Source organism: Rhinoderma darwinii, chromosome 4, assembly GCF_050947455.1.
Source record: "Rhinoderma darwinii isolate aRhiDar2 chromosome 4, aRhiDar2.hap1, whole genome shotgun sequence".
NCBI lineage: Eukaryota > Metazoa > Chordata > Amphibia > Anura > Rhinodermatidae > Rhinoderma > Rhinoderma darwinii.
This window is the reverse complement of record NC_134690.1, coordinates 21,581,760-21,605,982: the sequence shown is the minus strand read 5'-3', so window position 1 is coordinate 21,605,982 and position 24,223 is coordinate 21,581,760. Positions and strand designations below refer to the sequence as shown.

General features: G+C 36.8%; 1 protein-coding gene across 1 annotated transcript in view; it reads left to right on the top strand.

Annotated features, from left to right (window-relative positions):
- The window catches only part of TFAP2D (transcription factor AP-2 delta), a 39,365-nt gene extending 19,411 nt beyond the window's left edge, over nt 1-19,954 (top strand). The window contains exons 4-8 of the mRNA XM_075863819.1: nt 7,277-7,442; nt 9,263-9,381; nt 12,785-12,926; nt 17,891-18,004; nt 19,370-19,954. Coding sequence (XP_075719934.1) covers nt 7,277-7,442; nt 9,263-9,381; nt 12,785-12,926; nt 17,891-18,004; nt 19,370-19,589 — 761 coding nt within the window. The 3' untranslated portion in view covers nt 19,590-19,954. The remainder of the gene's footprint in view (nt 1-7,276; nt 7,443-9,262; nt 9,382-12,784; nt 12,927-17,890; nt 18,005-19,369) is intronic.
- The last annotated feature ends 4,269 nt before the right edge of the window (nt 19,955-24,223 follow it).

Below are 24,223 nucleotides of genomic sequence, written 5' to 3'. Positions count from 1 at the left end.
AGTACAGTGTAGTATATTGTAGTGTAGTGTAGTGTAGTGTAGTATGGTATTGCTTAGTATAGTACAGTGTAGTGTAGTGTAGTGTAGTGTAGTACAGTGTAGTGTAGTATGGTATTGCTTAGTATAGTATAGTGTAGTGTAGTGTAGTGTAGTATAGTGTAGTGTAGTGTAGTGTAGTGTAGTATGGTATTGCTTAGTATAGTACAGTGTAGTGTAGTGTAGTGTAGTGTAGTGTAGTGTAGTGCAGTATGATATTGCTTAGTATAGTACAGTGTAGTGTAGTGTAGTGTAGTGTAGTACAGTGTAGTGTAGTGTAGTATGGTATTGCCTAGTATAGTACAGTGTAGTGTAGTGTAGTGTAGTGCAGTATGATATTGCTTAGTATAGTACAGTGTAGTGTAGTGTAGTATAGTGTAGTGTAGTGTAGTGTAGTATGGTATTGCTTAGTATAGTACAGTGTAGTGTAGTGTAGTGTAGTGTAGTATGGTATTGCTTAGTATAGTACAGCGTAGTGTAGTGTAGTGTAGTATGGTATTGCTTAGTATAGTACAGTGTAGTGTAGTGTAGTGTAGTATGGTATTGCTTAGTATAGTACAGTGTAGTGTAGTGTAGTGTAGTGTAGTATGGTATTGCTTAGTATAGTAAAGTGTAGTGTAGTGTAGTATGGTATTGCTTAGTATAGTACAGTGTAGTGTATTGTAGTGTAGTGTAGTGTAGTGTAGTGTAGTGTAGTATGGTATTGCTTAGCATAGTACAGTGTAGTATAGTGTAGTGTAGTGTAGTATGGTATTGCTTAGTATAGTACAGTGTAATGTAGTGTAGTGTAGTGTAGTATGGTATTGCTTAGTATAGTACAGTGTAGTGTAGTGTAGTGTAGTGTAGTGTAGTATAGTGTAGTGTAGTGTAGTATGGTATTGCTTAGTATAGTACAGTGTAGTGTAGTATAATATTGCTTAGTATAGTACAGTGTAGTGTAGTGTAGTGTAGTGTAGTGTAGTGTAGTGTAGTATGGTATTGTTTAGTATAGTAAAGTGTAGTGTAGTGTAGTGCAGTATAGTATTGCTTAGTATAGGTCAGTGTAGTGTAGTGTAGTGTAGTGTAGTGTAGTATAGTGTAGTGTAGTGTAGTGTAGTGTAGTGTAGTATGGTATTGCTTAGTATAGTACAGTGTAGTGTAGTGTAGTGTAGTGTAGTATGGTATTGCTTAGTATAGTACAGTGTAGTGTAGTGTAGTGTAGTGTAGTGTAGTATGGTATTGCTTAGTATAGTACAGTGTAGTATAGTGTAGTGTAGAGTAGTGTAGTGTAGTATAGTATGGTATTGCTTAGTATAGTACAGTGTAGTGTAGTGCAGTATAGTATTGCTTAGTATAGTGTAGTGTAGTGTAGTGTAGTGTAGTGTAGTATAGTGTAGTGTAGTGTAGTATGGTATTGCTTAGTATAGTACAGTGTAGTGTAGTGCAGTATAGTATTGCTTAGTATAGTACAGTGTAGTGTAGTGTAGTGTAGTGTAGTGTAGTGTAGTATGGTATTGCTTAGTATAGTACAGTGTAGTGTAGTGTAGTGTAGTGTAGTGTAGTGTAGTATGGTATTGCTTAGTATAGTACAGTGTAGTGTAGTGTAGTGCAGTATGGTATAGTATAGTATTGCTTAGTATAGGTCAGTGTAGTGTAGTGTAGTGTAGTGTAGTATGATATTGCTTAGTATAGTACAGTGTAGTGTAGTGTAGTGTAGTGTAGTGTAGTATGGTATTGCTTAGTATAGTACAGTGTAGTGTAGTGTAGTGTAGTGTAGTGTAGTGTAGTGTAGTATGGTATTGCTTAGTATAGTACAGTGTAGTGTAGTGTAGTGCAGTATGGTATTGCTTAGTATAGTACAGTGTAGTGTAGTGTAGTGTAGTATGGTATTGCTTAGTATAGTACAGTGTAGTGTAGTGTAGTGTAGTGTAGTGTAGTATGGTATTGCTTAGTATAGTACAGTGTAGTGTAGTGTAGTGTAGTGCAGTATAGTATTGCTTAGTATAGTACTGTGTAGTGTAGTGTAGTATGGTATTGCTTAGTATAGTACAGTGTAGTGTAGTGTAGTGTAGTGTAGTATGGTATTGCTTAGTATAGTACAGTGTAGTGTAGTGTAGTGTAGTGTAGTGTAGTGCAGTATAGTATTGCTTAGTATAGTACAGTGTAGTGTAGTGTAGTGTAGTATAGTGTAGTGTAGTGTAGTATGGTATTGCTTAGTATAGTACAGTGTAGTGTAGTGTAGTGTAGTGTAGTATTGCTTAGTATAGTACAGTGTAGTGTAGTGTAGTGTAGTGTAGTGTAGTATGGTATTGCTTAGTATAGTACAGTGTAGTGTAGTATAGTGTAGTGTAGTGTAGTGTAGTGTAGTATGGTATTGCTTAGTATAGTACAGTGTAGTGTAGTGTAGTGTAGTGTAGTGTAGTGTAGTATGGTATTGCTTAGTATAGTTCAGTGTAGTGTAGTGTAGTGTAGTGTAGTATGGTATTGCTTAGTATAGTACAGTGTAGTGTAGTGTAGTGTAGTGTAGTGTAGTGTAGTGTAGTATGGTATTGCTTAGTATAGTACAGTGTAGTGTAGTGTAGTGTAGTGTAGTGTAGTGTAGTGTAGTATGGTATTGCTTAGTATAGTTCAGTGTAGTGTAGTGTAGTGTAGTGTAGTATGGTATTGCTTAGTATAGTACAGTGTAGTGTAGTGTAGTGTAGTGTAGTGTAGTGTAGTGTAGTATGGTATTGCTTAGTATAGTTCAGTGTAGTGTAGTGTAGTGTAGTGTAGTGTAGTATGGTATTGCTTAGTATAGTACAGTGTAGTGTAGTGTAGTGTAGTGTAGTGTAGTGTAGTATGGTATTGCTTAGTATAGTACAGTGTAGTGTAGTGTAGTGTAGTGTAGTGTAGTGTAGTATGGTATTGCTTAGTATAGTTCAGTGTAGTGTAGTGTAGTGTAGTGTAGTGTAGTGTAGTGTAGTGTAGTATGGTATTGCTTAGTATAGTTCAGTGTAGTGTAGTGTAGTGTAGTGTAGTATGGTATTGCTTAGTATAGTACAGTGTAGTGTAGTGTAGTGTAGTGTAGTATGGTATTGCTTAGTATAGTACAGTGTAGTGTAGACTGTAACATTTTCCTTTAGACTGTACAATGTTCCCTCAAACTTTTAAAGGTTCTTTTTAGACCCCTGATTGCTCCTTAAAACCTTAACAGTGTTTCTTGGAACTCCACATTATTGCTTCAATCTCTACAATTCTCCTTAGTGTCTCAAATTTTATTTGGAAATCTTCAAAAAAAAATGTAAGACTCAACAATGTTCCTTTAGAAGATAAAATGATACTTTAGACCTTAACATTGTGTCTTTAGACTCCACATTATTCCTTTATGCTTTGTAATGTTCACCGGAGTCTAAAATGCTCCTTTAGACCCTTAATTTTGTCCATCATTCTAATATTCTTCTTATATTCTATTGTAATTTTCAGTTTTATTAAACTCAATATAGCAGTCATGTGATAATGCAGTAGTAATAATGTAACTTTTTATGTGCCTATCTATCTATCTATCTATCTATCTATCTATCTATCTATCTATCTATCTATCTATCTATCTATCTATCTATCTATCTATCTATCTATCTATCTATCTATCTCATATCTATCTATCTATCTATCTATCTATCTATCTATCTATCTATCTATCTATCTATCTATCTATCTATCTATCTATCTATCTATCTATCTATCTATCATCTATCTATCTATCTATCTATCTATCTATCTATCTATCTATCTATCTATCTATCTATCTATCTATCTATCTATCTATCTATCTATCTATCATCTATCTATCTATCTATCTATCTATCTATCTATCTATCATCTATCTATCTATCTATCTATCTATCTATCTATCTATCTATCTATCTATCTATCTATCTATCTCATATCTATCTATCTATCTATCTATCTATCTATCTATCTATCTATCTATCTATCTATCTATCTATCTATCTATCTATCTATCTATCTATCTATCATCTATCTATCTATCTATCTATCTATCTATCTATCTATCTATCTATCTATCTATCTATCTATCTATCTATCTATCTATCTATCTATCTATCTATCATCTATCTATCTATCTATCTATCTATCTATCTATCTATCTATCTATCTATCTATCTATCATCTATCTATCTATCTATCTATCTATCTATCTATCTATCTATCTATCTATCTATCTATCTATCTATCTATCTATCTATCTATCTATCTATCTATCTCTATCTATCTCTATCTATCTCATATCTATCTATCTATCTATCTATCTATCTATCTATCTATCTATCTATCTATCTATCTATCTATCTATCTATCTATCTATCTATCTATCTATCTATCTATCTATCTATCTATCTATCTATTTATCTATCTATCTATCTATCTATCTATCTATCTATCTATCTATCTATCTATCTATCTATCTATCTATCTATCTATCTATCTATCTCATATCTATCTATCTATCTATCTATCTATCTCATATCTATCTATCTATCTATCTATCTATCTATCTATCTATCTATCTATCTATCTATCTATCTATCTATCTATCTATCTATCTATCTATCTATCTATCTATCTCATATCTATCTATCTATCTATCTATCATCTATCTATCTATCTATCTATCTATCTATCTATCTATCTATCTATCTATCTATCTATCTATCTATCTATCTATCTATCTATCTATCTATCATCTATCTATCTATCCATCCATCTATCTATTTCCGATCTGTATTATCAATATTCTATCTATTTTATCTCATATCTATCCATATATCAATTTTTTTTTCTATCTATTTATGTTTAAATATCCATCTATGCACTTCTGAATTCGATTAACATAACTTATAAAGCTCACACATGTACATTTGATATTCAGAACTTATATTATTAAATAAAACATCTGTTCTTATCATTAATTACATTTTGATTTAAATGAAATAATTTGGCCTGGGGTATAGCACAGGAGGAGTGTTATATAAGTTCCATTCAGAAACATGAAAGTTTCTTTGGGGTTAGCGCATTATTAAAAATATTGTAAGAATTATGTATTTGTCAGTAATCATTGGATAAACATGTTTACAGATAAAATAATAAGAAACATGTTCTTCTGTCTAGCATATATACATTAATATCTATTGCATCTATAAACCTCTTACTAGTTTATACACATATAGGCAGAGCTCACATATTATGTCATTATATCATATGTATATTATAATGTCACATCATAACACAAGTGAGTTCTATTAATTGCTTTTCTGATTGGTAATTATACTCTTAGAATAATACAGCAAATTTCAAACACTGCCATATATGTTTGAATAGGCAAATATTTCCATGTTCATTGTGGTGAATAATATATTTCTCCAGAAAACCAGCAGTGTTGAGCTGAAACTAAGACGTAGCCTTCAGCAATATGATTGTTGTTACCAGCAGGATTCTTTTGTGGGCATGTTCATGATTTATTTCATAGTGCAATTGTCATTCATGTACATTAAAAATATATAGTGTACAGTCAGCCTCAAAGAAGAACAGAGAATAAAGAAATACAGGTCACTACTAATTTAAATTTCACACGTCAAATTGTTTTATGTGGGGATGGATATAATATAGATTTATGAGGTGCTCTATGCACTGCTTTCCAAGCTCTGTAATGTTATTAAAATATAATTTATAGCTATAGACTAGGGGTCCAAAACTGCGGAAAGTAATGACATATATATATATATATATATATATATATATATATATATATATATATATATAAAACAGGCTTCCAGAATGTTTTAATTCGACATTAAGTTCTAGATAATCCATATAATGTCAACCACAGTGATGAAGTAATGTGTTAACCTGCCCTTAATATAAAAAAAACACCATAGTTTATTAACAGTGGTGATATGGAAAAAGACCCGCCTGGCTCGCCAAAACTCTCAAATATAAAATTTAGAATTATGCATTTGTTTGGCTTTTACGTTATTATTTTAAGGTGCATTGTATTTTGCTTACTGAGATTATATCTTCTAATTTGAATTATCCTTTATTTCTTTATAGCATATAAACGGTTTTATTATCATTGTATGTAAAATACTATTAGCTATTGCAACTATGGAAGAAACAATTCCAGATTTTCCTAACTTTTACATGTTGTTTTATCCATATCAAATTTCCATAATGTACTAGTCTCTCAATCATGCTGCTCTACATAAAGGGGACACTGTAGGGCTGGAATTCGAATTTAATAGTGATAAGATTTACCATTTTGTGACTAGAAGTGATGTAGGGTTTAAAGAGCACTTTGGGAGATATATAATGACTTCACTGTACAGATAGAAGAAATTGTGTATTTAATAGATCACCGTTTTTTCGCTCGCATAATACAGTTAATCTACTGTGTCAGCTTCTTGCCTTCTCTTGAAAGAACTATAAGGATGGATTGGTATTTGATATACAGTTGGAATTCTTAACATTTCTTCGTAAAACCTAAATGATGAAGTTTTAATTTGTATTCTTATATATTGTGCGATACAATTTAAGGATGGGCCCACTTTTAATCTATCTATCTATCTATCTATCTATCTATCTATCTATCTATCTATCTATCTATCTATCTATCTATCTATCTATCTCATATCTATCTATCTATCTATCTATCTATCTATCTATCTATCTATCTATCTATCTATCTATCTATCTATCTATCTATCTATCTATCTATCTATCTATCTATCTATCTATCTATCTATCTATCTATCTATCTATCTATCTATCTATCTATCCCTTTATGATTAATTCTAGTTTAATGTGGTAATGTACATTAAAACACATATATGTCATTTCATAGATTACTTATCTTCTTACTGAAAATCTGCTAAAATTATTCACACAAATCATTAACATGCCATTTAGAAGCCTGAAGAGTAAACCAGAAAATACAACATTATGAGAGATCATCAATTCAATGGTCACCAAGAGACAAACCCAGCTGGACCTAACATAATTATAGTGATAATACCAAATCTAAATTATAATAATACATAGGAGTAGACATAATGAGAGGTTTAGTCTTGTAAGACATATGCGTCTCCACAGTATGATTAAATTACATATAATACGTAAAATTAACTTCTTGGTTGAATTTATGTGTAAATCATGGATATATTGTCTGAGCAGTCATTACATATGCTTTTTTTTTTTTCTCTTTCAGGTGGTACCTGCGTAGTAAACCCCACAGACCTGTTCTGCTCAGTTCCTGGCCGGCTCTCTTTGCTAAGCTCTACGTCTAAATACAAGGTCACCATTGCAGAAGTGAAAAGACGTCTCTCTCCTCCTGAATGCCTCAACGCTTCTCTCCTGGGTGGTATATTACGAAGGTAAAAGAAGGTCAATATTTCTATATTTGTATTAGGCAGTTATAAAAGGAGTTTTACTATATCCACAGAACGGATGCAGAAAGTACTGTGCATCCAATTTAACACAATCTCCCAAAACAATTCTTTAAATTACCCACTTCCTTTAGATAATATAAATTAATATTTAATGTCCCTCTTCCTTTAGAAAATATAAATTCATATTTAAGTGTCAGCCCTAAAAGTACCAATAAAACACCACGTGGCTACAGGAATGTGCCGTTTTCATGGCACTTCTAATAGCTTCCAATTTTACAAAGCAAATCAATCCTTCAAGAAGTGCATGTATAAAAAATACTGCCATATAGCTGCTCTCCCTGAGATTAGTGTTCTTTGAGTTCTATCTAAATTTAATTTAATCTGGACAATCCCTTCTTAGCTCGAATCGGCCAATCTATTTATCATTGCATGTCCAATTTCTCTAACCTTTATTGATATACTGTAATCACCAGATATAGTTTAGCATGTCCACATTGTCCTTGTTGTGGCCCCTTTAATATTACATGGCACCTATTCAATGAATGAACAACCATGTAATACATAGGTGCGCTATAGTGGAAAGCCAATCTTTGCAGTTGCTCCTTGCTCTATCTCGTTACTGAGCAGGGGTCCTTCCTTTTTGACATTGATATGCCTTAATATGACTATGTATTGGGGTTGTCCATATGAATTTACCACTTTAATAATAACCAGCATATTTGAGCAATTATACAGCCACCTCTGCTTTATCCACTTCAGCATACAGAGCATAACGTATCAGTTAACAATAAAAAAGAGGCATCAACCAAAAATATGAAGCTATTTAGCAATGTATTGCATAATTTTTTCTACTTACCAATAGCTTCAACAGCTTTTAAGGGTGCTATGGCAGTCCCAATATTGGGTCAACTTTTCCATACAACAGGCAAGACTCTTCATATAGACTTCTTCCAAACAGAGACTGAGATAAATATCTTAAAATATATTTTTGTAGCCTGATTTAGTCCAATCCTCTATGCTACTTAAATGAGACCAATGGCTTCCATATCATAGGGGCAGCCCGTGCAGCTGCTATGGAGCCTCTGGAAAGAGGGGCACAGCCCAGATTGTCTACATCTATTATTGTAATGGGTGATGAGAATCTAAGTGTGGGATCCCTTCTCCACAGGTCCTACAACATTAGCAAACAAGGGTGTGGGGAATTAACCCAAAGATCATGGAAAGGAGATGGGCCAAGAAAACCTCAAGTAGTTCTTCCCTAGTTAGTTATGGGTGTGTAGAGTTGAGAAGGCCCCATTTTGATCTTTGCCATGGGACCGCCTTACTTCTATGTACATATATTTATAAAAGAGTATCCGGCACACCAATTTTGAAACAAAGGTATTTTTTATTTTGTTTTTGTTTTTAATGCCAGTGGCAGAGTGCGACGTTTCGGTCTAAGTGACCTTCATCAGGCCCTGAGCCGTGCTGGGAAACCGGATAGACGAGCACTAGTGATGCTGATAGCGGCTGGCCGCTTTATCATGGCGCTCTATGGCGATCTTACTTCTATGTACACCCTTGAATTACAGCTAATTAAAATACAGTAAATTAAAATACTGAAATAAAAAAAAACAAATAGTAATACATTTTCAAAAAAGTTCTTATCTACAGAGCTAATAATAATAATAATAATAATAATAATAATAATAATAATAATAATAATGTGGTCTATAATTTCATTAGGAACTGAACATTCATAAAAACTTTGTCAAAAAACATTGTTATTATCCTTATATTCAATGGAGGGGTTTTACTATTTGCAGGGCAAAGTCAAAAAATGGGGGTCGTTGCTTAAGAGAGAAGTTGGACAGGCTTGGACTAAACTTACCCGCAGGAAGGCGAAAAGCTGCTAATGTAACGCTGTTGACATCCTTAGTGGAAGGTAAGTTTGCTACACCCACCCACAGCCCTTACTACTTAGAATCAGATTAACTATGCCATTCTCCAGTCCTCAAACAATTGTAAATCTTTGCAGTTGTTCAGAACTTTCAGATCTGAAGAATATATCCCACTTGTCTTTGATCATTTTATATGAAGTCACACAGTGTATGAAAAGATAAAGTACCTGGATTGGAGTTCTGCTTTTATTCAGAGTGGGATGAAAGGGCATCCTCACAGACGGGGCAATACAAACCCTCTTCCTTTTATTCCCTTGGATGTTTGGAAGTGCTGATCAAGTCGAGCATGGTCTTTCTTCAAGGGTCATAAGAGATCTTTCGAATACACTTCTAATATTTATCTTCATTACATTCACTTGTATCAGCCCGTCATGTGTTTTCTCAGCCAAAAATAGCAAAATGTAATTGAAATGTAATGCTTTTGAAGGACTGAGTAATCCATAGAGTTCAAGACATTTTTCATTTCTTTTTGGGTATAAATTTTTTACTCTCTGCCTTCCGAGAGCCATAACTTTTTTTTTCTGTCAATGGAGTGGTGGGAGGGCTTATTTTTTGCGGGAGGAGTTGAAATTTCTATTGACACCATTTAAAGTACAATACAATGTACTAGGAAACTGAAAAAAAATCATCGTGGGGTGGAATTGTAAAAAACTGTGATTCCTCCATTGTTTTTTGGGTTTTGTTTATACGACAACTTAAATTTATTCTCCTGGTCAATACGATTATGGCGATACCAAATTTATATATTTTTTTTTAATGTTTTACTACTAAAACTGATTGTTAAAAAAATAGGTTTTTTTACTACACACCTTTCTTGATCAATTTTTTTTACATATTTTTTTTATAGCTAAGGTGACCCCAAAAAAACCACTGATTCTGGCGATTTTTTTTTCATACAGCATTCACCGTGCATATTAAATACTGTTATATTGTAATCGTTTGGACTTTTACAGACACGGCGATGCCAACTTTGTTTATTTTTTATTTTTTACATTACTTTAGAGGAAAAATGGGAAAATCATTTTTTTTACTTAGAATATTTTGTTATTTTTTGTATACTACTAAAAACTTTATTTAACTATTTTTGCATTTTTTTTATTACTCCCCCTAGGGGATTTGAACCAGCAATCATAAGATCGCTGGTACAGTGCACCGCAATACTAATGCATTGCAGAGTATTGTCATTTTTACAGGCTCCCGTTAAGCCCAGCCAGAGGCATCGCTTAACAGGAGAAAAAAGAAGGCAGAAATGGGGGGCTTTCTTAGGCACCCAGGCTTCCATAGCAGAAATCGGCATCCCACGATTGCATAGCGGGAGAGCCAATAGGTTGTTAGAGGGGGCCGCCTCCTCTTTCTAATGGCTTAGATGCCGCGGTTGCTATTGATCGCGACATCTAAGTAGTTAAACGGCCAGGATCAGAGCATTATCTGTTCCTGGCCATTAGTGTGAGGTTTCAGCTGTAATACACAGCTGACACCCGCACTGTATGGAGCAGGCTCAAACCCCCCCCCCACACACCATGATGTATAATTTTGGAATGGGGCTTTAATGGGTTAATGGCTATGTAATTCTATTGTAGGATTGAGTAATCCATAGATTTTAGGTTCTGCTAAGAATGGAGATCTTGTATATCTATCCTGAAGATGTTTGATTCTTCTCACACTCTGTTTGGCCACCTTGAAATTCATGTTTGTTCGGAACTCAATTTTTTGGGTTTAAGATATGACTGGATATAAGCATCATATCACCAATTTCTACTCTGTCTTGGCACATCATTATTGGTTAGGTGCAGGGGTGCACCATTACTGAGGCATGGTGAGGACTTCTATCCTGACTGCAGGGGGCAGCACTTTGATGACTATACCATTTATATTTATTTATTAATTTCTTTGTCATTGCTTATATAGTACCACCATATTTTGCAGAACTGAATAGAGAATATCACCATTTACATCAGTCCCTGTCCCCAATGGGGCTCACAATCTAATTTCCCCTATCTCAGACACACACATTAGAGCCAATTTCATAGAAAGCCAATTTACCTATCAGTATGTTTTTGGAGTGTGAGAGGAAACCAGAAAACCTAAAGGAAACTTAGACAAACACAGAGAGGACATACAAACTCCATGCAGAAGTTGCCTTTGGCTGGATTAGAGTCTCACCAGTGGGCGAATTCCCTTTTACACACCTGTTTTCTCTCCTTTAAGACAATGAAGGGTGAAATAGAAATCTGTATTAAAACATCTTAGCCTCCATTGTCTTATATGAAAAAAAAAAATCATTGGTAATAGGAATTCTCCCCTCACCCAAATTTATTTTTACAGGTTAATGTATCTCTAGTCAAGGATGTTGCTAGAATCTTGAGGAGAAAGGGACATTTTCTAAATATCTTTCGGACTAGAACTGTCCATAGATATTACAATTTTAGCTAAAAATTATATCCCATATTTTTTTTATCAGTACACAGTTGTTCTCAATAAGCCAAATGTCCCATAAACAAGAGCCTTAAAGGAGCTCTCCAGATATTTTATATTGATGGCCTATCCCTAGGATAGGTCATCAATATCAGATTGGTGGGTGTCCGACTCCCGGCATCCCCGCTGATCAGCCGATTTACTTTTTACAGTTTACAGGCACATCGCCGTGTATAGTTTCGTAGCGACTGTGCCTGGAATTACAATTTTGTTCCCATTCAAGTGAATTGGACTAAGCTGAAATCTGAGGGACAAACAGTCCCTGATGTGTACAGCGCTGTGCCTAGTAAACACTGAAAAATGCCGCGGCCATGAACACCGTCGCCCCTTTAGCTGATCGGCGGAGATTATGTTTTATTGATTTTAAATAATGCAACTATTATTGATATCAAGGCGCATCATTGGTTGTACCAGTCAAAAATATCACCATCTTATTCCAAGAAAATCCACCAATGCTGCTCAAGTTGTGGGGGTCACGGTATCACAATAATATTACTATGTATGAGTATTTGATTTTGGTTCAAGTGTTGTATAACTGTCTCACCAACCATAAGGTCTACAAATAATAACTCATGAAGTGAACCTTGATATTACTCTTCCTTACTGTGAATTTCCAAAATTGAACTTAAAAGAGATATCACATTGCTGAGACCTCAAGTGATCAGCTATAATCTCTAAGGGAACCTAGGAGTAACTGTTTAGTTAGTCTACAGCACCACCACAGGAGAAATTAAGCATTACATGTTCATGGTCATTCAAAAAGCTAAATTATTATGCAAGGTCCCTTTCCCACTTCTGGGTCAAGCTCACAACGAGTCTTTTTTGATGGTGAGAGAGTGTAAAGCTATAAATATTCCACCATTAATAATCACTTCTCTCATTACACCAATTCTATTGTTCTGTTTTCTACAGGAGAGGCTCTGCATTTAGCCCGGGATTTTGGATACACTTGTGAGACAGAGTTTCCTGCAAAGGCTGTTGGAGAACATCTGGCTAGGCAACACATGGAACAAAAGGAACAGACTGCAAGGAAAAAGATGATACTTGCCACAAAGTAAGTAGTTCGGGTTTTGGCAATATTTTTTGGGCTCTTCATGATAGTTTTTATGATGAACCTAGAAACATATATAGACATATTAGCATCATCTGAGGCCGAATTGCTGTCTGATAAAGTTGTGCAAGACAGTCAAATTCATAATAGCCTTTATAGGAGTTGCCTTTCAAGACAACCTCTTTCCATATGACCTATTAGGGCATATAGACATCATAGTGGGGGATCCCCCGCTCGAGACCCCCTTTATGAGTCAGAGCAGAGCGTTGCTACGCAAGAGTGGTTCTCGCGCTGGCATACCCAGCTCATCCATGTATTACATGGTTGCCCACTCATTTAAATACTACATTTGCCAAAAAGTAGTAGTCATCTGATCCCCTCCCCTCTCCCCAGTAACCACCTCAAGTATGTTTTTTAGACAGTTAGATGATTTTGGATCATGCAATTTTAAAGAAAAATGGGGTTCGATGTGGCATTGCTGTAACCAATTGGAAGAAAGTTGTCTCAAGAAATATCGTAAATTAAAACATGTGTAATAACCATGTGTTTTGCAGCTCCGTTACTTACTTTGCCAGGTTTACACATATACGTGATCTGAAATCTAAATTCAAAATCATCCAAATGGTCAAACATAGTGTGGGAAATTTATCTAAACTGTCTAACAAAAAAACTGGGCTTGTTGACCTATAGCAACCAATCAGAGCTCAGTGCCCATATATTTTCTGAAAGTAGACACCTGGCACATTGTTAACATGCCACTCAGCACTTTATACACACAGGCACCATCATGCAATTTTGTGTCAAAGTGTAATTTTAAAAAAAAATATGCATAAACGTTAATATTTGTGGCTAAAAGTGTGACCCGAACAGAAAATGAGGTGCACCACACATCCTAAAATAAAAGTTCAAGATGTGCAGAGTTCATACATACCATTTATGCCTACTTGCGCATATCTTCATAAAATTGACAGAATTGAAGAGACCAAAAAGCTAATTTTAAGCTGAAAATGTAAAATAAGTAGCAACTTCTAAAATACAGGGATCACACACCTTGAAAGTAAGTGCACCCCCAAACCCTATATCTTTTTCAGGATATCAGACAACCTGAGAATTGCAGTTGTCTAGACATGCTGCTGTCGGCTATGTCCACCTTCACGTAACTTTGTGATAAACAAGAATTAAAAAAAATTAAAATCATTATAACATTTAAGCCTTAAACTCACATAAAAGCTGAGGTTTACACACAAAAACAATGTAATAATAATGGATTAAGGCGTTTACATCAACAGGAGCTTGTGCTCTCCAAAATGATAAAAGCGAGGCCATGCAATATTTATATCATCCAATGTGTTAAAAACATATACTGCACAAGGCGAACAGCTACAATGCTACCAAAATGTAAATTACCGCATACCGCATACCGTGTATAAAAATACAATTTAATCATTTTTTTCACCCAACTTTGCATCAGTGATTCTAAGCAAAAATTGCATTAAAATACAAAAAACTGTAAGTTGTGAGCAGTTTATACATACCGCACATTTCTACTTTCAAAGGTGCATGTGTTAAAGAAACCCCAAAACAACAGAAATACACCAACTATTTTTTGCGTGCAAATTAGAGTAAGGATTATATATGTATATAATTGTCCATCCTACTATACAAACTCAAAGGCTGTGTTCACACGCACAAACATGTTTTTTGCCACAATTTTAATTTTTTTTTTTAAACCGCAATCCGGACGCTAGTAAACGTCTGAGTCATGGAGTCAATAAACAGCCTAATTCGACGGGTAATTAGATGAGCAAGTGCTCGGCACCCCACTGCTTTTCTGAAAAAAAGACCCCTATATGTGACAATGAGAGAGCAAGTATGCTCCCAGATTGGTAAGGGAGGGGTAATAACCTGAACAAAAGTTCATGTTACTCCTCCCCCTAGGAAGATCTACAGCCATACAGGGACAAGAGTAGGATCACATATCCTCCACCTCTCCCTGCACACTGCTAGCACATCCCCCTTTCTCCTCCTTCACACAGGCTGATGTGAGATCTGTAAATATATGCAGCTCTTACTTCAATTTGCTCTAACTCAGGCCAAATTGCAGCTTAAACAGCGACCTAGGTCTTGTTTTAAAGCTAAGATTCTTTAATCATTCCTATAAGGCAAATGGCAGAACATTTTATGGTGCCGTTTTGGCTGTTAGGGGAACGGACATGTCCCTGTATCGCTCTAGGTAAGGGCAGCATATTGAGGTAACAGACCCACTTTAAAGATGCTCTTCAATAGTTGTAGCAGTGGCCACTAATTATTAGGTACTATAATAGCCCTTAATAACCCTTAACCCGTTAGTGCAGAATCACGTACATGAACGGCATAGAATGCAGCCATCAGCGCATTCCGCCGTGCATGTACGTGGAGGAGATCGTGGTACAGAAGCTGTGCCCGCGCGATCGCCGTAGGAGCCCGGCTCTGACTGATAGCCGGGCTCCCACTGCAACAGTTAGGATTGGAGAAATCTCCAATCCCGGCCATTTAACACCTTAAATGCCGCGGTCAATAGCGACCGCGACATTTAAGTTGCTTGACAGAGGGAGCTCGCCCTGTCACCAATCGGCGGCACGCGAATGTAATTACCGACCGTCAACGGGCTGCCATGGTAGTAGGGGGCCTAACAGAGGCTTCCAGGCCTGCCCTGGCTGTATGCCTATTAGGACATGGCAGAGGCAATCGTAATGACCCAAGTAATACAGTTAAGTCATTAATTAAACTGCTGAGTGAACGTGGTCCAAAAAAACACATAACAACGGCGAAATTTTTTTTTTTCCATTCCCCCACCAAAAAATTTAATAAAAGTTTATTCATAAGTCCCATGTACCCTAAAATGACACCAATGAAATCTAAATCTCGTCCCACAAAAAACAAGTCCCCATATGGTGACATCGACATACAAAATAAAAATTTACGGCTCTTGAAAAGCGGCGATGCAAAAACAAATAATTTTTATAAAAAAATTGTGTTTTAATTGTGCAAAAGTAGTAAAACATAAAAAAAACTATACATATTTGGTATCTCCGTAATCATACTGATCCATAGAATAAAGTTAACATGTTATTTACACTGCAAAGTAAATGGCGGAAATTTAAAATGCGAAAAACAATGCTGGAATAGCTTTTTTTTTTTTTTTTTCAATTCCTTCCATAAAAAAATTAATAAAAGATAAGCAATGTCATTTATACACCCAAAAATTTTACAAATGAAAAATACAACTCGTCCTCAAATGACTATATCAACATAAAAATAAAAACTTTATGACCTTTGGAAGGCGGGGAGGCAAAAACGGAAAATAATGCTTGGTCCTTAAAGCCGAAATAGACCTGGTCCTTAAGGGGTTAAACTTAAAAATTAGGGACAACAATTCTCAAAACAAGAGGTTGTTTAATGGACTATGTGTTAACCCCTTAACGACCGCCAATACGCCTTTTCACGGAGGCCGTTGAGGGTACTTATGCCACATTGCCACATTTTCACAGCGCTGTGACACAAGTCTGGCACAGGTGTCCCGTGCCAGCTAGAGCGATGTCGGGTGGTCTAAAGATAGCCGGGCATCTGCTCTAGTGGGCGGGATTGATATTAACATCGTTTCGATCCATTTAACCCCTTAGATGCAACGCTCAATAGCGAGCGCCACATCTGAGTGGCTTTGGAGGGAGCGGGCTCCCTCTCTCACCCCAACGACACTCTGCGATTTCATCGCAGGATGCCCATGTCTGATATGGCAGCCAGGGGCCTAACAAAGACCCCCAGGTCTGCTTGTAGTGGATGCCTGCTAAGCCATGCCAAGGCATGACCTAGCAGGTGCCTGTCAGTTTTACAGACAGGCGGTAATACACTGCAATACAGAAGTATTGCAGTGTATTATAAAAGTGATCGGATGATCGCATAGGGAAGTTCCCTAGTGGGACTAAAAATAAAGTTATCAAAAAGTTTAATAAAGTTAATAATAAATAAATAAATAAAAATCCCAAGTAAAAAAACAAATGTAAAACCTAATTTTTCCTTTACAAAATGCTTTATTATGAAAAAAATAAATAAATATTAAAACACTACACATATTTGGTATCGCCGCGTCTGTAATTACCCCAACTATAAAGCTATTACATTATTTAAGCCGCACGGTGAAAGCCGTAAAAAAATAAAATAAAAAAACAATGCAAGAATTGCTGTTTTCTGTTCATACTCCCTTCAAAAAAATTTGATAAAAGTGATCAAAAAGTCGCATGTACTCCAAAATGTTACCAATAAAAACTAAAAGTCGTCCTGAAAAAAACAAGCCCTCATACACTTGCATCAGCGGAAAAATAAAATAATTATAACTCTTTAAACATGGCGACACAAAAACAAATAATTTTGAAAAAAATGAGTTTTTACTGTGTAAAAGTAGTAAAACGTACAAAATCTATACAAATTTAGTATCGCCGCAAACGTATTGACCTACTGAATACAGTTCTTATGTTATTTATACCACACAGTAAGTGGCGTAAATCTAAGATGATAAAAAGTATGGCAAAATTTCTGTTTTTTTTCCATTACGCCCCCCAATTTTTTTATATAAAAGTTAATCAATAAAATGTACCCCAAGATGGTGCTATTAAAAAATACAACTTGTCCCGCCAAAAACAAGTCCTTATACAGCTATGTTGACGGAAAAATAAAAAAGTTATAGCTCTTTAAATCAGACGATGGAAAAACGTAAAAAATTGCTTGGTCATTAAGGCCTAAAATAGGCTGGTCACTAAGGGGTTAAAGGGGACAGAGTGAGTACAATGTCTACACGTTCCAGAGTTCACTTTAAAACTTTGTAGATTTCTTATGTCTCATTTCTATTGCAACAATCATCAATGTTTGGTGAAGTTTAAATTTTTGATGAGTTGTTCATCATTGTTTTTATGGGCATTGTGTTTTTCTAGGCAAATCTGCAAAGAATTTCAAGACCTACTCAGTCAAGACAGGTCACCACTGGGCTCCTCAAGGCCGACGCCAATTCTAGACCTTGATATTCAGAGACACTTAACGCATTTTAGGTACGAAATTAATTTTATGGCTTTAATGGGTTTTCTAAAAATTTGTATTGAAAATATTACATAGTTACAATGTTGCAGAGTTCTTAGTGTTTTAATGGATATCTCAACCCAAGACAGAAAAATATGTTGTTTTTTTTGTGTGTCATTTTGATGGATTAGTAATTACTTATCACCTATTTATGGTACTGATTGATGGCCAATCCTTAGGATAGATTACCAATGTGTGATCAGTTGAGTCCAACAACCAGGACACCTACCGGTCAACAGAATGAAGAGTCTGTGGCACTCTGGAATCCATCATGGCCCCTTCAATGTCTAACCAGGCAAAGTGGCTGCTTGTGTGGCCATGCCTGGTATTGCAGCTAATCACATACAGAGAGCTCCGCAGCCACCTTGTTCAGCTGATCTGAGATTTTAGACCGCCACCGATCAAACATCGAGCCCATGTGCAAAAACAGTATATAGGGCGCTTGCTTTCAAATGCCACTCCGAGTCTCCCTAAGAATCCACCAGTAATTGTGATCCGTGATATTCATTAGCCCAGTCCCTTACTCGCAATCTAATAAACAGCAGGAAGCAACTGCACAGGTTGCACATAAACAATGTCCGCCGCTGGTGCTAATGGAAGGTGGAGCTTCTCTTTAAGCATTAGAAATTATTTTAAAAAAAAGTTTACACATAAAATACACCACATGTTTTAGTGAATAGTGCGGAACTTGCTGACTAAAATATTTAGCTTAAAAAAATAATAAACTTTTTTTTAAAAATTTCAAAAATATAAAGATTAAAGACCGTACCGAAGAGCTACATTTTCTGAAATAACCTGCACCGCATCTGTGGTTATGTAGGACAAAGGCTCTGATAAGTAATTCATTGTCGGTATGTATCCTTCACAGTAATCCATGTTCTGATAGAAACTTCTCAAGGTAAAAATTACCATTCTGATGCCCAGGGGTTGCATGATTAGACAAGAACATTTCAGCTCATGTAGACAAGATCCATTCAACGTTTCAAAATGTTCTATTCAAAGCAAAACAGTAGACCAATCTCATTTCAAATTATACTGAAAAGTTTTTACATTTATAGTACTTGAGCAATTACTGCCAATATCCCAAAAATGAGAAAGAAAAAAATAAAAAATAAATAAAAATAAAATATTCTCCGTACAACGTGAGTTAAATGAGATATTCCTTGTAATAGTTCTCCCTGTAGAATTGCAGAATATTTCTTGAGAAATAAATTGATTTTGAATTCAATCTCATGTCATGACTTCAAGGTTATTTTATATTTTTACCTTTGTATAAACTTCAAAATTAAAGCATTCATTTTTTTTCTCCCCTTTGTCTGATTTTTGTCTTTTTCCAGCTTGATCACTCATGGTTTCGGGACTCCAGCAATTTGCGCAGCCCTAAGCACCTTCCAAACCGTTCTAAGTGAGATGCTCAATTATTTGGAGAAACACACAACAAATAAATCTGGGGGGTTGTCGGAAAGCAGCCAAGGAAATAGCAACTCAGAAAAGGGGCCATTGAGGAAATCGTCAGACATCGTCGTAAAAGACGCCAAGACTGAAAAGACTGACTAGCCGGACTAATCTCCTTCAGAGTTTTTGCTGCTGACTTTTTAAAAAAAACCTGTATATCTGTTGAACTATTTACAAGGGACCAAAATCACTTACTTTTTAACATTGTAAATGCGGTGAATTTTTCACCTTTTTAGTTGATTTATAAATTCTTCAAAATTACTATATATAATGAAGCAATCGATGTTACCTCCGATGGGTGTCACTACAAAATAGAGTTTCCGAAGGGGAATTTTTTTTCCTCTATTTTTTTTCTCTTGTTTTTTTTCCCCACATTTTGTTCTTATTCGACGTGAGCTGTTTTTGGTATGGAAAAAAATAAAAAGAACAAAAATAAAAGCAAAGCACCATATTGAGATGACTTATAGAGGATAATAAACTTAAAATGAATTACATTTTACTATGTTTTATGTGTATTGCATTGTTATATTCGGTTATTTGCTCACAGACAATGCCTATCTTGAATTTAAAGACTGTGTCTTCAATCTAAAGTAAATGTGCTTTTTTTTAAGTTTTAAAGGTAAATATTATTTTCTGTTAGATTGTTTGCAATTTGTCAATATAAAAACTAGAATTTAAAGGGTACCTCCAATGATGGTGCCGAGAGAGTCTAGGAACCATACCATGCAATAAGCCGCTCCGGCAGAGATCACGTCTACATTTCTAGTGGGAAACTTTACTGTATGTTCTCTTTAAAGAGGTTTTGTCACTAGGACGGGACTAATGATAATACTCTGTGGATAATGTCTCCGCTCTAGGCACTTCGGCTTCATCTCAAACTTCATGATCCAGCTTAGGTGTTTTGGATTCCTATTAAGTTTGCCCTATTATGTGAATGTTTGTTTGGTTCCTTAAAGCGTTTGTCTAATCACAGACAACCCCTTTCATATTGGAGCTAGTTGATCGGCGAGTGTCCAGCTCCCAAAAACCCCGGCACACAGCTGATTTTGCTGAGGCAACCAGCTGCTACAGTGGAAATGTAGCTACATGGTGGCCATTCAAGCGGCTCTCTCTTCTGGCTCCTAGATGGTGGTCATGCCACTAATAGGGCATATGGAAAGAGATTAACGTCATGAAAAAAAACCTTTAAACCTAAGTTGAGTGACAAAACGATATATGATGTATGTATCAGATAGAACATACCATGAAACATGGTTGCAGTCATTTTCCTGTGTGATGCCCCCTTCTCCTCCTAATAATAATCTCTTGTCTGCATCTGTCACATCTGTCAAATGACATCACTTCCTGTCCCAGTGACCGTGGAACCTAGTTCCTTAACAGACCTAACTGTTGTGGTCATGGACCATAATTCTCATAGAGGTCTAGGAAAGAACAGGATCGGGAGGCTTCACCCTTGAAGCCAGAAGCAGTTATGATAGATGGCTCCTAGTCCTGGGATAGGTCAGAAGATGCGTGCCTGGCTAGGGAATGTTATGTCGCGACGTAGAAAAAGTTGGAAATGCGCATTGAGCGATGGGTTATGTTAGATTGGCAACTGATGTTTTTATGGTAAAATTAGGCTTTACGCAAACCCAAGGCAGAGACCATTATGAGAGCATTTTTCGTACATCAACAGAATGTTTTAAGGATGTAGAAGGAAAAGGTAGAAAAATTGTCTTTCAGAAGTCTTCTAATGACAGTTCTAGTGGGGGCTTCGTACATGTAGGAAAAAAAACTGATTTTGAGGCCAGTTTCACAGTGCATGTATAATGGCAGCATATTTGGCAGGTCACTATGACACCGTTAGTTTGGGTGATTAGACCCACACTTGGGCCAGGATCTGTGACTGTATTGCGCTCATGTGAAACTGGCCCTACTCTGTTTTTCCTACATGAAAAACTAGGCCTAGTCAGAAGTGACCACTTACTACTACACATCATCCCTTTCGTCATGACTGACTCATTGAAGAGATTGCGAGAGGGATGAGCACTTACTAACAGCTCAGAAATGCTTCTTACCAGATATTGCTTGCTGTGTTGCCATCCCATGATTGGTAGTTTGGATGGGCATATGGTGAACTCTACTTCTTGGCAATAGAAGCAATTCCTGTTAATGGTCATGAAGCAGAGGCGTAGCTAGTGGGGGTGGGCAGGGTGACGGGGGGGGGGGGTGTTAATGTAACACCCCTGAATCGACCTCATGGTGGTCGCAAGGGGTCAGGAGGGGAATTCCCCACAAGATGTCAGATCAGGCAAGGTCTCTGCCGCAGCACATAGAAGTTCCTGACGCCGGGATGCGTCAGGATGTTGTACGCCCCTGCAAACATCTTCAGTATCAGGACGTTCTGTGCTGCATCACATACAACATCCTAAAGCTGCCCGGAGTCAGGACCTTCTATCCACCGCAGTAGAAACCTTGAACAGCCTGTTGGGATCCAGGGCAGTGAGTAAATTCTATTTCTTTTCATGTCTGATCTGGGTCTGATTTTGAGGTCTATGCTGGGGGTCCATGGTGAGGGGGTCCATGCTTTGGGGGACACAAATCTGACACTATTACCTTGTGAGGGCACAAAGGGGGCTTATTACTTTGTGGGCACAAAGGGGGATTATCACCATAGGGGCAGAAAGGGTAATATTACTGTATGGGGCACTATTACTTTTTGGGCACAAAAGGACACTAGTACTATGTGAGGCATGAAGGGGGGCACTATTACTGTCTAGGGGCACTGATGCAGCTGAAAGTTATGGTCGGACCATGGACGAGGGCCCTGAAGGGAAGTCGTGGATTGCGGAGGGCCAAAACGGAATTTTTGTACCAGGACCCATAAGCCTTTAGTTATGCCTCTGGTAATCGTTAAGGTTTAACACTCTCTGAACTTATGTTGGTTATTCAGATTCTTACCCATAATTTAACCAAAATGATTTTGACAAATTGGTCTATGCCATTCATGAGATTTTTTTCTTCTTTGCTTTTTGGATCAACTGGGGTATCTAAGTATATAAGGTTGAATTTGATAGACTTAGGTTAGGTCTGGACTTAGGTCTTTTCTAAAGTCTGCCTGCAGGGCCAGATTAAGGTTGGAGAGGCCCATGGGCAAAAAATATCAATGGGCCTCCCTCCTATCTCTGGAACCCTGACCACCTGATCCCTTAGAGAAGCCTCATATAGGAGAGGTGGCCATGCATTTGCATGGCCCTTTCCACTGAACTCTTTGGGGCAGATGGAATTAGCCGAGCCAATGACTCCCTTAGATGTCATAGTGGGAGCTACACACATTAATCTCCACTACTTTTGGTTGCATGGGATCATTAAACAGTCATCAGGAAATCCTCATTTTCCTGAGAGTTTGGGGTTCCAGAGGAGCGCAGTGTATACATTGCCCATATAAACAATGACTGCCAGGGGCGTAAATAGAAAATGATAGATAAATAAATGGGTGTGTGGTGGTGGCCTCCTAAAAGCCTGAAGGCATGTGCCCCATGTGCCCTCCCTGTAAACCAGCCCTGTCAACTGTCTAAGAGTTCTTATCGGGAAAAATTGGGATGCCGAGCATTTCTACTCAATCCCAGAGAAAAAGTTGGCTGCTGTCTGCCATTTGAGACTCAACCTCTGGTTTCACAATGGAGTGGACATTGTGTCATACCTTAACTAGACAGAATTCTTCCTAAAATGATTACCCTTCCGATTTATCTTGGTTAAAAGGCAGGTGTCACGAAAAAAAAATTTTTTTATATAATACTGCTTTTAGTATCTCATTAAAATAAATTTTATTTATTTGTGTTTTTGTGTTGTACTTTTAACTTTTTTCTTTCTTTTACTTCCCTATGGGGGCTGGCATTTTTTTTTTCATCTCTGTATGTGTCGATTAACGACACAACCAGAGATGGAATACGGAACATACTCTATCCCCATAGAGAATGCGAACGGGAGCTGTGCAATTCACTATAGCGTACGCGTCTGTGTGGGAACGGTGCATGTGCCGCTCCCACACAGACCAAAAGGAAGTTCTTTGGTAGAGCGACAACCGGCGCCATTTTCATGTGGATCGGAAGCCACGGCTGGACAGTAAGATGACTACTTCCGGTCGCGGCTTCCGGACATATGTTCAAGGCAGCGCAGACGCAAGGAATAGGAGCGGAGGCGGCAGCGGCGGCAGGAGCAGGTAAGTTATGTTTGTGTATGTGATGTGTGTGTATGTTAGTGTTATACTGTCTTATTACCACTGTATCTAATCCTCCTACACTGTGCATTCGCTCAGAAAATGGCGGCACGCAGTGTAGGAGGTTTGAACATTCAACCCCTCCTTTCTCCTGGCACTAGCCAGAATAAGGGAGGGGGGATTGTGTGAGGACACTAGAGCGAGTGTGTCTACTCCAAATTTGCAGCATAAAGCAATGAGGTTGCTTTACCACATTGCCAATGCTGCAATTTTGGGAATATTGGATTATAAATTGTTATCTAATTTATAATATTTCCTGACTTGTGAAAATATTTAAATTAAAGCTATGTGTAATCATTTATATACTAACTGTTTAACTGAAAAAATATTAAAAATTCTAGCGACACATTCCCTTTAATGTCAAGAGGCATGAGCTGCAATGATGGAATTGTTCTGTAACTAAAGTTGACTGTAGATATTAGATCATCTGGGCTTGCAGGATTTCATCCATTCAGACAGGAGTTGAGATGACAGTCAG